We start from the raw sequence: 16,107 nt of genomic DNA, 5'->3' as shown, positions 1-16,107 counted from the left end.
TATTGTAGGAATGCTACGAGCCATTGGATTGCATTAATGGACCATATGACTATTGAAGCAAGCCCTTTGACCTCATAAACACTCTAGCACTCATCATTCATGCACACACATGACCCTCCCACTTCCATCTCAACCATCTCCTCCCTTATATGAACCAATTTTTAATATGGCTATGGAGGCATGAGAGAAAAAATTTGCAATTTGGAGAGAGAAGTACAAAAATTAAAACTTTTGGCAATGCAATGGATTAGAGTACAAGGTGGAATAGTATATATTCGAATGGATGCACAAAGTGCAAACACAACAACCATCCTCCCTTGATTGAAGGGTGCAGGTTGACATGAAGCTAAGACGGGACTTCCTAATGTCATCATGGTTGACATAAAAGACAATGACCTAGATGGTTGCTAAGGCTCATAGATCTATGGAATACGACATGATTGTAAAGTTTGGGGATGAGGATCATGGGATGTGGGATACAAGTAGAAATATTAAGATATCATGATGAGGTTCATGTGATGTGTGATAACCAAAAATAGAATATAATTAATTGAGCCAAATTTGATATGATGATTGTTATATATTAGTCTCAAGGATAATGGCCCATTACAGAAGAGAATTTATTGTATTTGGTTTGTGTTGCTCGTCAAAAGTTGCCATTTGTTGTGTAGATGGCTCCAGGTGACCAATTTGCTGGGACAGTATTGATAGAAGTGAAGATTGTACCAGAAGATGCGGTCAAGCGAAAGGAGAAAGGGCCTTGCACAGGCCCTCCATTGAGGCACCAATATCCGCCCCAAAGTTTCTCCATTTGTTGCCACTCACCTCCTGAGTTATATCCATCCTACCAGGACACCATATCAAGGAAGATTTTTGAAGATGTAAGGAATATGTTGGAATGTCATTTGTGCAATACAATAAGTATTTATTGACCGCATTTGTTAAGTAAAAACTACCTACTTGCATGACCTCCACCTTGGCAATCTCTCCATCCCCATCTACATACTTGATCAACACGGAGAACCAATAGCTCGTAGCCCCTTGATTGATTTGGAAAGAAAGAGGCTCGCCGGGGTAGTTGCAGGGCACCCTGCGAATTGTAAATACATCCATACATCATTTATCATCATCATTATCATCGTCATCATTGTCATGTGATGAGATGAGTTGGGCCATTAACTACACCTTTTGTAAAGCATTTGCACCAGGCCTGCATCTAGGAGGTTGGAGGAGAGCGTTGGGGCGGATGCCATGGCAGCGAAGGCAGAGCCACTGAGGTCGAAGTGAGCCGATTCACAGCCGGGGCATTCATCGGTGATCACCACAGTCACGGGATTTGAAGAGCAGAGAGATCCAATCAAGCATTTCACCTTACACAATATGCATACTCACACATGATTAGTAGACGATTAATGGGCACGGGTGGTGGTATTAACGATAATTCATGCGCTCATGTTAAGAGATGAACGAGATGACAAGCGCATTGCAGTAAACCATCACGTCAATATGGTAATGGATCGAGAAAACAGGGAAGCAGACAACCTTATTGTAAGTACCTGGTAGCATGCACCGCAGCCCTCCCCGTCACTGAAAATCATGGGGCTCCCTGCTGCCACGTCGTACCCATAGGGACTGGTTGACAGAGTCTGGAACCCGCAAGCGCCTCCTGCAATCAGAATATGTAATCATATCAACGCATGCAAAATTTTGGCAAATTTTCCTGGTCGACGCTTATCTCTAATTAGTGTATAATTCTGATCGGTGGTCATTAATCTGGCACCCACCATCCGACCCGTCACCGTTCGAACTCCCGTACCACGTGGCGACCCCTGATTGCCAGTCACTGGGGCTGTCGCTGCACGAGACATGAAGTCTAGCTGCTAGCCCCACGATGGCCAGCGTGATGCTGAACACTCCAACCTTATCACCCCTCACCACTGCCATCTCTCTCTCTCTCTCTCTCTCTCTCTCTCTCTCTCTATTGTGCTGTGTACTGTGTCTGCAAGACAACCGCCCACTGATGTGAGCTCTATATAGACGCTGCACCTTCATGCACATTCAGCAGCTATGGCACTGTACCTTTGTTCTTTACACTGTAAATCATGCTACGTTGATTAGTTCCAACATGTCAAAACAACGCCGTGATCGCGTGTTGACCTTACAAGCATGGGCCTGTTCGGTGGTAATCTCCTTTCCGAGAGACACACACAGAGAATGTGTTTGCGCTTCGAAATTTGGACCATAAGTTCTCTCAGACCTTCAAATGTGACTAAGGTGGCAATCATTCACGGCGACATCAAGGCTCGGCTGCCTTTTTCAATCTATTTGCATGTCCCATCTAATTCGTATAATAGTGCCTCAAGCTTAAGTTTGCTATTTGATTAATATTTTCATCCAACACAAAAATCCAATATGGGCCATGATCTCTTATGATCCAAATCACGGTTTGGCACTGGTAATAAATGTGCATCGATAGAATGTACTCGACCCTATTGTTTGCTTGAATGTCTCAACCTAAAGTGTAGTTTGGTTGAAATAATCATGCGTCCATTTGCTAATGCTACATCATATGCTACATTAGTTGCAACAACTAATTCATCCGATGATTTCCCTAATTAGTTTTATCCTCTTGAAGTTGTGCATGGACCCATGAAAACTCATGCTTAAAGGGAGTCCACATATTTTGATGCATTCTTAGAAAGTGGTACTAGCTAGGTGGGATTATCAAAATCTAAATGCAAGCTTATGAAGTTATAATAGATCATTAGCTTTGCATGCAATGTATGAATATAACCCATCTTAAGAGCTTAGAATTCAAAATACTAAAAATATTTCAACAACCCATTCTCTAATGAATCTCTTTCCAACATGAAGTGATCAAACGACAAGAGAATTATCATCACAGGTTAGCTAGATTTTGATATCTATGGACCTAGTTATCAAGAGGTTCTTTTATATCTTAACCTTTCTTATCTTAACTTGGTGAACAAGAAGTATAGAGACTTTATGGGACACTCCCTCTAGTATATGTATTCTTACTCTGAGAGGGTTTACCTAGACATATGTGAGTGTAGCATGTGAACTCATTCCAAGGGTTATTTTTGTAAAAGTTGTCTAGAATTAAATTTGTAGAAGGGTTTTTAACATATGTATTGAGAAAATTTGTAATTTTAAGTAAAGGACTCATTAAGTTAGAAAAATAGGTAAGTCTATGGGATTTAAAAAATGCATATCGAATGCATGTGATACATAGGTAATGGACCCCTCATGCTCTCACTATTTGCCTAGCGTATTGACTATTCTAGCCTATGCAAAAATCATGCAAAAGAAGATAAAGAACTTACATTGAAGCCTATGTGACGTCATATATAAGCTTTGATGTTGGACTTCTTTTACAACTATCAATGCTCTCCTTACACCATGACTATACATAAGTATCTACACTCTTTCTTTTTCTCCTTCATGAAGCTCTCATGAAGCTCATAGAGAAGAGGACGAGGAGGATAGGGAGAGTAGGTTCCCTTGTAGTACTTACTCAAGCCTCTCATTGTACACTCTTTCTTTCACTCCTTATATAAGGCCAATACATAAAACATGCAAACAGTTGCATGATAAAGGTAGCTTATTTTTGCATTAGCTAGGAAGATAAAAGAGCAAACGAATGTATGCAAAGACCATTAGTGGCTATTTATTGTCTCATAGTCCTTCAAAATTTCAAAGGACACTGAGAGAGGGACTAGCTCTCTATAATCATAAAGTCGAAATGAACAAAAGATAGTAGGTCTCTCTCATTAAGTCCTGATATGTCCCATGCTCACAAGGTATGAGGCCATTACTAATGGTAATTTATATCTACTTCTAGAGTTGGCCAATGCTTCATGACAACAGTCCCATCTTGCAATATGTTTCTTTAGATCGCAAACTAGGATTGAAATGCATAGTAAGAGGCTGCCTTTTTCAATCTATTTGCATGTCCCATCTAATTCGTATAATAGTGCCTTAAGCTTAAGTTTGCCATTTGATTAATATTTTCATCCAACACAAAAATCCAATATGGGCCATGATCTCTTATGATCCAAATCACGGTTTGACACTGGTAATAAATGTGCATCGATAGAATGTACTCGACCCTATTGTTTGCTTGAATGTCTCAACCTAAAGTGCAGTTTGGTTGAAAAAATCATGAGTCCATTTGCTAATGCTACATCATATGCTACATTGGTTGCAACAACTAATTCATCCGATGATTTCCCTAATTAGTTTTATCCTCTTGAAGTTGTGCATGGACCCATGAAAACTCATGCTTAAAGGGAGTCCTTCACATATTTTGATGCATTCTTAAAAAGTGGTACTAGCTATTGTAAAAGTTGTCTAGAATTAAATTTATAGAAGGGTTTTTAACATATGTATTAAGAAAATTTGTAATTTTAAGTAAAAGGACTCATTAAGTTAGAAAAATAGGTAAGTCTATGGGATTTGCATATCGAATGCATGTGATACATAGGTAGTGGACCCCTCATGCTCTCACTATTTGCCTAGCGTATTGACTATTCTAGCCTATGCAAAAATCATGCAAAAGAAGATAAAGAACTTACATTGAAGCCTATGTGACGTCATATATAAGCTTTGATGTTGGACTTCTTTTACAACTATCAATGCTCTCCTTACACCATGACTATACATAAGTGTCTACACTCTTTCTTTTTCTCCTTCATGAAGCTCTCATGAAGCTCATAGAGAAGAGGAAGAGGAGGATGGGGAGAGTAGGTTCCCTTGTAGTACTTACTCAAGCCTCTCATTGTACACTCTTTCTTTCACTCCTTATATAAGGCCAATACATAAAACATGCAAACAGTTGCATGATAAAGGTAGCTTATTTTTGCATTAGCCAGGAAGATAAAAAGAGCAAAAGAATGTATGCAAAGACCATTAGTGGCTATTTATTGTCTCATAGTCCTTCAAAATTTCAAAGGACACTGAGAGAGGGACTAGCTCTCTATAATCATAAAGTCGAAATGAACAAAAGATAGTAGGTCTCTCTCATTAGGTCCTGATATGTCCCATGCTCACAAGGTATGAGGCCATTACTAATGGTAATTTATATCTACTTCTAGAGTTGGCCAGTGCTTCATGACAACAGTCTAATCTTGCAATTATATGTTTCTCTACAAGATTAGATCGCAAACTAGGATTGAAATGTATAGTAAGAGGTGTCAGAAAGTGGTCAGAGAGAGTGGCACAAGGTGGGCGAGGACCAAGTTATTGCAAATGATTGAGTTACAAGGCTCAAATATGAGCACTATCAAACTTCAATTTGTAGATGTTGTAATAGCAACTTCAACTAAAAATGAGTTATGGACCTCCATGTGAAAAGTATCATGGCTTATCATTTTATAATCTCTTTAGGATAGTCTGAAGTTTAAGCTGCCATAACTTTGATAGGCATGTCTATTTTGGATAGGCAAGCACTCAAAATGAAGCTAAACTCATGATCTCTCCAAGAATACAAGTAGCATAATATTGGATTTAAAGAAGCTGATTCTTACTTGCTAAAGCAAATGCAAAGGGAACAATCTTGTCCATATTCTTCTTCTTCATCATATGGTTCATGGTTCCATAGGTCCAAAGGGTATGAAATGAAGCTCCAAAATTATCTTTTTGCCTTGATTAGCATCTTTCTTTGGACTTAGCCACCACTAATCCTCATATGCTTCATAAAGCCTTCCAAAAAGTCAAGAGGTTATCCATGAAATACAATAGATAGTAGGTACATTAACATTTCAACCAAAATCATGTATGTTCTATCAACTCTAATACTTTACAAGGCCACCACAAACAATGGGTAGCAATCGTCACTCATAGAAAGTCAACAACATGAGATAGCCTTGTCACCTTTAGGAACAATGAGCATGTTACAACCCTATCCTTATGGTAAGAATAACTAGAGGAATCATGATAGCCATTGTGCAAGCTTTATGGTTTCAAATCAACCATGTTCCATGACTTCAAAACTGCCCTTGTTGCACTTACTTGCTCTCTCTGCCTATGCAAGTAGTGAGTGTGATGGTTTTAGAAAAGTCATCAATTGCTAACCCCAACATCCCCAATCATGCTTTCTGTATCAAGTTTTACTCCAACCATGGTTTCTGTATCTCCTTTTTACGATTACCTCTAACAATGATTTTCTTTTAAGGAAAGTTTTTGTTTCAGTTATTAATATCTTCACTAACAATTGTTGTGGTTTTCATATAGGGACTTGCTAGCTATCATCAAGGTGTGATTGTTGTAGGTGAGTAAATACAAGCAAATATGATTACAAATCAATTGACAATGAGTGCAACTCACCAAAATTTACTTCTATTAGATTTGTTATAGTGCTACTAATCATTAGCAATATTAAGAGGCCATGTTAATCATTATCGGGAACAAATCAAGCTGTAAAAAAAGGTTGGGGCTATTAACATCAAGCTGGGCTTTAGGCCTTAGTAATTGCAACCTTAGAGAGTAGAATATGGAGCCTCTAAAGGATGTGATCAAGGTTGTGAGAAGAGCTATGTAAAGAGAGCTCACATCAATTACTATTTCAAAAACAACCAATTGATTACAAGCAAATAAGATCTTGAGAACTTGGCTTCATTTGTAAGGGGATCCACTTGTGGAGTCTTGATGGTCATGTTGAGGGGTCAAATCTTGTATATCAGCCATCCTTGGATGGCTAAAGCCAAGTCCACAAGAATTGGGCGATGACATCGAGGCTATTGATGTGGATTTGAAGAAGAAGAGGGGGCTATGGAGCCATGCTATTGTGAATGGCAAGTCCATCGTGTTCTAGGTGTTAAATTTGCCACATTGTATTGTAACAAGAGACAAGCTACCTTGTTTTTCTTATCTATTGCAAGATGCATTTGCATTATACACACACATAGTTGCACCACATCATAGAAGGTTCCTAGAGTCATTATGGGTATGACATCTATACTCGAAGCGGCTTTAACATCTACAATCATGCTATCAACATTGATAAAGGGCTTAATACTATCTTGAGGTATGATGGCATTTGATTGCTAATTTTTTAGGGGAAAGGGCAAGAAGCGAGCTTTTTTGGGCAACCTCCATTTTTTGTTCCACTTATTCCTCCTATTCTCTTGTGCACATATCAAGCACCACTACCGCCCCTACTGCCATCACCATCTCCACCTCCACCACCGTTGTCACCTACCACCTCCACCACCTCCACCGTTTCCACCACTACCATCCCCTCCCATGTTTCTCCCCCCATTTTAATTACCTCAAGTACAGGTCTCTCTCTCTCTCTCTCTAATGGCAACTTCTTGCTTCTCCCTCTCTTACACTCACCTTCTCTCTTGCTTGCTCTCTCTCTCTCTCTCCTTGTGTCACTCACAAATACATATACACCCTCTCACTCACTCTCACTCTCCCTCTTTCCTTTCCTCCTCTCTCTCTCTCTCTCTCTCTCTCTCTCAAATAGATCAAGTAAATAAAACAACTAATGAATATTAGATCAAAGAGCACTAGACCAAATAAGCAATTCCTCTCTTTCTCCCCCTCTTACACACACACACACACACACACACTCTCTCTCTCTCTCTCTCTCTCTCTCTCTCTCTCTCTCTCTCTCTCTCTCTCTCTCTCTCTCTCTCTCTCTCTCTCTTGTGCACTCACAAAGATACAGGCACACACACACAGTCTCTCTCTCTCTCTCTCTCTCCCCCCCTCTCTCTCCTTAAATTAGCAACTTCTCTCTCTCTCTCCCCCCTCTTAATTTTGCAAGGGTCATCCATCTATTTTTCACAACCCTCTTATTTTTACAAGGGTCAGGGGTTTGCATGAGGGAAATTGTCTTAGACACTTTTAGCTGTTAATATCAAGTTGAAAAGAATATCACATTGTGATCCTACATCTCGAGTAAGTTTCTCATGAATATATGTGTGCATCACGTGTGTTCAAAATAATGTATTTTTAAAATACCATTTTTATACATTTTTTACATACAGAAGGATGTAATATAAAGGGGTTATTTACAGATTGAATAGAAAAGGGTTATGTTTTATTCATGACAAATTCATAGATAAGGATATTTATAAATAGGCCTTGAACGCATGTCATGTAGAGGATATACATATAGTAACTTCCCTGAGTCATACATGTATATACACATTCACGTACCTATCAATTTTATGTGCATGATTTGATATTGTATCCTAATATATCACTTCCATTGTGCACACATAAGCAAAACTACATCCCACATGTTTTCACTACTTTCAATTGAGCATTATTGTGTGGACTTACTACAAGAGGATAGGGTATCAAATAGTTTGTTACACTCACTGCAATAATGTGTGATATATGTTATTTTTCACTTTGTTGGAATAGTTAATATTGAGACAACAATATTACCTCATTGTTACTCAATCCATTGTGCACATATATATTCACATGCATGCATGTTCTACACTCCACACTTCCCTACATATTTTGCACGTGCTTTGTTTACACATCTTGTAGTATTGTAATTGAGCGAATGCCTATACACAATCTCCTTCACTTCCAAATTTCTCTCTCTTTCCCTCTCATCCTCATTTCATTTATCTCTCTTTCCCTCTCATCCTATACACAATCTCCTTCACTTCCAAATTTCTCTCTCTTTCTCTCCTCTTCCCTCTCATCCTCATTTCATTGCGCTTGTAAATAAACACAATCTAATAATTTTGAAAGTACATATTCATCGTGCAAATCAAATATCAATCATTCCATTGCTGGGGGGTGGAATTGGTAATCCCTAACAAAGTCTAGGATTGAACCATAAAAGCACCTTCTAGCTTGGTCAAGTAAGGAAGCATGTGCTCTAGAATCATAGCATCCATGGGTTTTCCCTCAAATGGGGGTGGGCATGTGTGATACATAAACAATATCTAGCATGACCATATCATGACTTTGAAACTCTCACCTCTCTACCTCCAATGACATAGACATGCATCTCGCAAAATGAACAACCTGTGCCATGCATAAGGCCCAACACTTTTGCCTTGACTCCATCTATCGGTGTCCATCCTCCACAACCTGCTCGACAAGCTCTACCATGGAGTGTGTTGTGGCAAGGAAAAGTAACATCCATGCGTCCTTGAGAACACAATCGGCCAGATACATGGCATCGATTAACTCTACCTCAGTATGGGAGTTCCATGACAGAATTCCACCAAAAGGTCTCTTGTCTTATGCAACTTTGAAACGATGCATTTCCATCTACTCGAATCAAAGTTATGTCATTTAATACCAATTCATCAAACTTATGATGCACATAATTTAGATGAACAAGAATAACCTATGTTTAGGCATGCCCATCAACGTTCGAATTTTCTTGTGTCAGAACTCTCCATGGCCTTCTATCCTTACACAATTTATCTCGTTTAGCTTTGAGGATGCCAATATGTGTACTCTCTCCTCGTTCAATACACCCCTCGTCTTGGAGCCCCACTCCAAGCATGAGACAGTTTTACATTGATAAAAACATTGTTACTTTGGACCAATGTAGCTTGAGTATATATAAATGGTAAGTACAAAGAGGTAGCAATTACTGATACCACTTCTCTCGAAGGCTAGGGTCTGCAACTCTTAGCAAACATTGAGTTTTCTTGACGAGCGTTTCATTGACACTATAGTACGCCCCGCCCCACTTGCTTCTAAACTCAGAGTTGGAGAGCTGTGTCTGTTTCTGTTTGATTGGTCGCACTGCAATATTATACTCATCCTGCACTTGGTAATTAGGGAGGGATAACATCATTGCATTAGGAAAAAATGCATCAGGAAAAATATTGTTAAGATAGCTTGAAGAACTGCCTACCTTCCACATAACGTGGGAAAGTGCAATCAATGGTGCCTTGTACTATGTGGGAATGGTGGACGTTGGCTTTATGTGCACTTGCATCCATGCCTTTGCCTCATCAATTAGCTTGTCAAAAATAGTTGCGTGGTTAGCCTACCCTAGCATCCTTGCTTCACAAACAAGGTTTGGATATGAGGTATGGACAACCCCCTTTTGTGCCAGCCTATGTACATTCTATATTAGGATCTCATGAATATGGTCCATTGCATACCTGCTTGTATAAGAAATAATTGACAAAATCTCCCTCTCTGTCACACTTGTCACTTTTACAAGGTGATAATCAATGTGCACATGTTGCCTCGCACTATCTGGAAAGACTGTTGCAAACAATCAATTATGTAACGATGATGTAAGCAACAAACACATTGTAGAAGGTTAAGGTCTTACAGTTTAGGGCCACTTACATGTGTGTATCTCATTCATCCATGCTCTGAGTTAATGGTTACCATCCCAAACATAAAACATGCAATTTGACAAAAAGGCCCAATCGATGCCACTAATTTCTGCCTCAAAGTTCTTATTCTTCTTTAGCCAATGGGGTTCCCACTCATTTATAATCATATCATCAATCTCCTTGCCCTTGTGCCTTTGAGTCTCTAATGATACTATGAATATACCCATCCCTCTAATGTACCCATTGCTAAAAAACAGTTTTCGAGAGTTGCTTGTACCTTGATGTGACTTGTCTAATTGTAGATATGGAAACCAAATGACATAATGGGATGGGTGGCAAAGGGGTGGATGTCTGCATAATCCGAATGAGATGATGAAGTAATTAATGCCCAATCAACATAAAGAAATAAAAATAATAAGCTAAATCATGCTGTTGTCTCTTTCAAGCACTCACCATCAACGTTTCAACATGGTCTTCTATGCATGCTTGCACAATACGTTTATAGCAAGTGACTATGAGAGCAGTCTCGCCAATCGTTTCACTGGCATCTATCATGGGATTCTTTTTGGTTCTTTGAGTTCAATTATTCTTAGTTTGCATACGACCACACCCTTACTATGCACTAAAGGACTCAATGCTTTGATGGTCGTTGCTTTCCTTGTCAGTAGTATCACTCTCCAATACTATGAGCTTTCTCTTGCCCTTCCTTGCATGTGTCATCAAAGCGTGCCCACCTTCTCTTGATGTCACTCCTTTCCCACATGCAATTGCAATGGTTGCCTATAGCTTATTGCATGTAGCTCGGTGGAAGTCAATGATCACATTTGTGTTACTCTCCCTCTCGCTCTTGGAGGGCGACTCCCCCCTTGTGATTATATGTTGCCAGTGACAATAGCATGTTGTCCTACTCTAGATAGTGGAGGCAAGTTGTCGGATCCTCAAGAGATTCGTCTGGTCCTTGCTCTCTTTCTTGCAAAAAATGATCTAAAATAGGTAAGAGGGGGAGATAGAGCAGTTGTAACAAAAATCAAGAGAGGGGTTGCTTACTGACTGCTCAATTGGCCATTGCACAATTGCATTTTGCTCAACATCAATCTCAATATTCCCTTTGCCACGGGTCTTCACACCCCTCAGACGCACGATGGTGATAAGAAATCCCACTCGTTCAGGGAGCAAGCTCAGTGAGGGGAACATTTGTTGGATTAAACCTTCTGCAATCCTTTCATCGCCCTTGAAAAGGGTGACATGATCTTGTCTTTTGAAATAAAATTTGGGCATGATAGAGGGGCTTAGGATTACTTCTATTGTCAAGAATCGCGTGGTGGGGGGACTTGCTCAAGATGCTGCACTGAATACACACAAAATGCACAAGGAGAAGCTCACTCAAGAGACAAGAAGAGAGATGGAGGCCAAAAACGTTTTCTTGCTGGTTTCTTCTTCTTCTTCCACACAGTTAGAATGTACACAAAGTATAGATAAGATACAACATAAAGGAAAGTGGCCTACTAAGTCAAACAATGCATAATCGACTAGACCAGTTGACTGGCGCTATAACTATGCTAGCTGTAAATAGGTGTAACAACCTGAATATAATAAGTAATGAGTCAGTGGCCATGTGAGAGTCATAATGACCACCGACGTGCTAAGTGTAGACGCGTGGACCCATCTAACCAGGCGGTCCATCATTAATGTCCGCATGTGTTGAGCTTGTCATCTCAACATATATTACTTCCTCGATTTCATGCCAATGAAATACCAATTGTGTGTGTGTATGTGTGTATGTGAGGGGGGAGGGAAAGGGAGAGGGAAGGAGGGGGGAGAGGAAGAGAAGACATTGGGATAAGAGAGAGAGAGAGAGAGAAGGGGGGGGAGGAAGGAGGAGATAGAGAGAGGGAGGAAGGTGGGGACAAATTGAGAGAGAGAGAGTGTGTGTGTGTGTGTCTGTGTGTGTGAGGGAGAGAGTGAGAGAGTTAGAGGTGGAGAGAGAGGGGGGAAAAGCCTGGGATAGAATGGTGAGATATAGTATGTGTGGCTGTGTTAGAGAGAGAGGTGTGGAGAGAGAGACAGAACCATGTTTGAGGGTAGGGGATAGAAAACAAGAACTTGAATTGCAAGGAGAGGGGTCCTTTTAAAGACAAAGAAGAGAGAGTGAGGGAAGGATAGAGAGAGAGAGAAAGTCACGTACTGAGAGTGGAACAATTCGCAATATGAAAACAGGGGATGGATCCTTTTATAGGTGAAGGAGAGAGAAAATAGAGGGGAGAGAGAAAGAGTGATGAAAGAGAGGGAGGAAGAGAGAGAGCGTAAGATATGTGTAATTTTTTCTTCCCAAAAAGAGGTCATCAGCAGCTCCTTATCGGATGATTTTTTTTTCAATAACCCATTCTTAGAGAGAGTAAAATTTGGCCCAACTAGATTTGTGGTATTTTTTTCACCCAATAAGGGGTTGCCGCGGTGACCCCTTTTTGGCAAAAAAAGAAACCATAGTTCTGAGAATAGACAGCATGGGAAGAAAAGAGACCAATAGGATATGGGTTTTTTTTTTTGCTCAAGAAGAGTGCCGGGCATCCCTTTCTTGAGTGAAAAAAAAACACTCTGTTGCTCTCTTTTCTTCCCATGCTGTCTATTCTCAGAACTGTGGTTTGTTTTTTTGCCAAAAAGGGGTCACTGACAGCCCCTTATTGGGTGAAGAAAACCCACAAATCCAATTGGGCGAAAAATTACTCTCACCAAGGATAGGTCACCAAAAAAAAAAACAATCGATAAGGGGCTACTGATGACCCCTTTTTGGCGAGAAAAAATTACACATATCACATGTCCTCTCTCTTATCACCCTTTCTCTCTCTCCCCTCATTTCCTCAACTAATTAACTAATATTACTTAATTAACTTTACAAGAGAAAGAGAGAGATAATTTTCTAAATAGTAGATCTTTACACTCCTAGAAGCATAATATGAGATAGTTATATAAAGTAGAAGCTTATACACACTCATTCAAACATTGCTTTATTGCTAAAAAAACACACTCATTCAAACATTGCTTTATTCATGTTGTCTCTCTCTCTCTCTCTCTCTCTCTCTCTCTCTCTCTCTCTCTCTCTCTCTCTCTCTCTCTCATTCCTCTCCCACTTTGTTACTCTCTCTTCCCCCCATGTATTCTTGGACATGTGGGAATTTTTTCGACCGAGAAGGAGTCACCAACAACCCCTTCTTGGGTGAAAAAAAAACCACACTCTTGTAAAATATTACATGGCACAGCAAATAGAATCTGAGAAAGAGATAGAGAGTACACAACAGAAAAGAGGAGAATCAGTAAATTCTTTAGCTCCAAACAACTGATACAAAGGTGGCTCTGTCCACCTGTGCGCTTCCACTGTGTGAAGCTTAGATGGTGATCTAGACAGAAGATAGGTGAAGAGCTTAAGGCTAGCTGGAACAACAACTCTGACTGGGTGAAAGATGAGTGAGAGATGGCTGCGAAGGGGTTTAGCTTTTATAGCCCGCGAAGGTCGCTATGTCAGCCTGCTGACTGACCTACCATATGAGCCTCCACTAGTCGGCTAGGGAATATTTCCTTTACCATCGGGCCGGGGTGCTGCCCCTGGACCCCCCCACCAGGGGCCACTTCCACGGCCCTCGGACCCCACAATAGGGGGCCCTTTTAACTCCCTTACACTGTAACTCGATGCAATGCACCTCGAGTTGCTACCAGCTTAACCACTCTGTCTAACACAAAGATTAGACCCACAACAGTCACCTTTTTGCCATCCGGTTACATAGACCTCATCTGATATATAAGTCAGGACTCAACCAATGTCCGGGCTCACATTTGGCTTCTCCTCATAATGGGGGCCTTACAACTTTGAGCACCATGGATCATTGGTAGCACCTAATGAGGGTGGGGCATTGATCATATCTAATACCCCCCCTCAATGTCCACCCATAGGTGAACTATCTCCTTGGCCCAATGCTGAGTCTCTGAAGATGAACTTGAAGCAAATCCTTCGTAAGTGCTTTGGTGAAGATATCTGCTCCATTCTCCTCTGTTGGACAGTAGACCAGTTCCACTATCCCATCCTCCATCAAATCACGCACATAGTGATACTGGATCTCTATATGTTTGGTGCGTGCATGAAACACTGGATTTTTGGCAATGGCGATGCAACTCTGATTGTCACATCTCAGCACAGTTGGTTCTTCATCCTGCACTCCCATATGCCATAGAATCCTTCTCAACCATACGGCCTCACATGCAGCAAAACAAGCTGCCTTGTACTCTGCTTCGGTAGAAGACAATGCCACTGTTGGTTGCTTCTTACTAATCCAAGAGAAATTTCCTGAACCCAAAGAGAAACAATAACCAAAAACTGACTTCCTGGAATCAATGTCTCCTGCCTAATTTGAGTCACAGTTCCCCACAAGAGAAGTTCCGAAACTGTATGTGATACCATAGTCAAGAGTTTCCTTCAAGTATTTAAGCACCCGCATTCCAGCCTTCCAATGACTCTCATGAGGTTTGTTTGAGAACCTGCTCAAAACACCAATAGCAAAACTGATATCTGGTCTGGTGTTACACAAGTAGATTAGATGCCGACCAACCTCCTATACCTCCCAATGTCTGCTAGTGCTGATGTATCCTCGACGGATAACTTTGCATTCACCTCCATAGGTGTAGCTATCTCCTTGCACTCGGTCATGCCAAATGCCTTCAAGATCTCCCATGCATACTTCTTCTGAGAGATGAAGATCTTTCCTGGCTCTTGCTAGACTTCAATCCCCAAACAATAGTGTAGCAAGCCTAAGTCTGTCATTTCAAACTCAGAACTCAAAGCCTTTTGAGTTTGGTTGATCATATCTTCATAGTCACCTGTAATAAGAAGGTCGTCCACATAAACGACAATCACTACAGACTTTTTACCATCCCTGTAAACATACAAGTTAGCATCTGAGGCACATCTTTTGAAGTTTAGGTTTAAAAAGAACATATCTATCCACTGGTACCATGCTCTGGGGGCTTGTTTCAGCCCATACAATGCCTTCTTCAGCTTACACACTTTGTTCTCAGAATGGGGGGCCTCAAACCTTGGTGGCTGAGCCACGTACACCTCCTCCTTGAGGTCACCATTTAAGAACACTGACTTAACATCCATTTGGTACACTGGCCACTTCTTGTGGGCAGCCACTGCAAGTACCGTGCGAATAGTGGTCATTCTGGCAGTTGGGGCAAATGACTCTTGAAAATCAAACCCTTCAACTTGCGAAAATCCTTGGGCAACTAGTCTAGCTTTGTACTTTTCTAAGGTATCATCAACCTTGTACTTTACCTTCCAGAACCACTTGGTGCCAATAACCTTCCACTTTGCTGGTCGATCCACTAGCTCCCAAGTGTCATTCTTCATTATGATGTCATACTCTGCCTGCATAGCAGCCTTCCATGATGGATCTGCAAGTGCTTCTTCTAAGTCAGTTGGCTCCTTTACTTCTCTCATAATCTCAACCATCAAGGCCATATTGACTATGTGAGCAGAAGCCCTCCTTTGCTCCTCTATTCTCTGAGACCTCCTTGGTCCGTCTGCCTTCTCCTCAACAGATGCAGGCATAGGATCATTGTGGTCATAGAGCTACTTCACCCAGCGTGGCAATGGCTTTTTCGGTGGGGTGATGCCAGGTCGGTGAACTTTTTCCTCATCATCTAAAGATGATGCTTCCTACTCCTTAAGGATAGGGATAGCTCTCGGGACAGGTTCATAGTGGACTACTTCTTCGCTTGATGATAAAGTGGAAGAACTTGCCTTCTCCTCCTCCAC

The 16,107-nt window shown here is 40.8% G+C and overlaps 1 protein-coding gene across 1 annotated transcript; it reads right to left on the bottom strand.

Moving 5' to 3' along the window:
* Nucleotides 1–260: 260 nt before the first annotated feature.
* Nucleotides 261–1,985, bottom strand: LOC148014821 (expansin-B15-like). The gene is made up of 5 exons (XM_087665585.1): nt 1,785–1,985; nt 1,557–1,666; nt 1,186–1,370; nt 961–1,090; nt 261–844 (listed from the first exon to the last, which is right to left on the bottom strand). Exons 1-5 carry the CDS (start codon nt 1,942–1,944, stop codon nt 647–649), a joined length of 783 nt encoding a protein of 260 aa, XP_087521711.1. The 5' UTR covers nt 1,945–1,985; the 3' UTR covers nt 261–646.
* Between the last annotated feature and the right edge of the window lie 14,122 nt (nt 1,986–16,107).

Source organism: Lygodium microphyllum, chromosome 24 (assembly GCF_053477565.2).
Source record: "Lygodium microphyllum isolate KBCC chromosome 24, Lygodium_microphyllum_v1.1.10, whole genome shotgun sequence".
Classification (NCBI taxonomy): domain Eukaryota; kingdom Viridiplantae; phylum Streptophyta; class Polypodiopsida; order Schizaeales; family Lygodiaceae; genus Lygodium; species Lygodium microphyllum.
This window is presented reverse-complemented; position numbering and strand designations above follow the sequence as displayed.

Coding starts and splice junctions, on each gene's coding strand:
- LOC148014821 (XM_087665585.1), bottom strand. CDS start 1,944: ATGGCAGTGGTGAGGGGTGATAAGGTTGGAGTGTTCAGCATCACGCTG. Junction 1,371..1,556: donor GCTGCGGTGCATGCTACCAG/GTACTTACAATA, acceptor ATATTGTGTAAG/GTGAAATGCTTGATTGGATC. Junction 845..960: donor CCAAGGTGGAGGTCATGCAA/GTAGGTAGTTTT, acceptor GTGTCCTGGTAG/GATGGATATAACTCAGGAGG.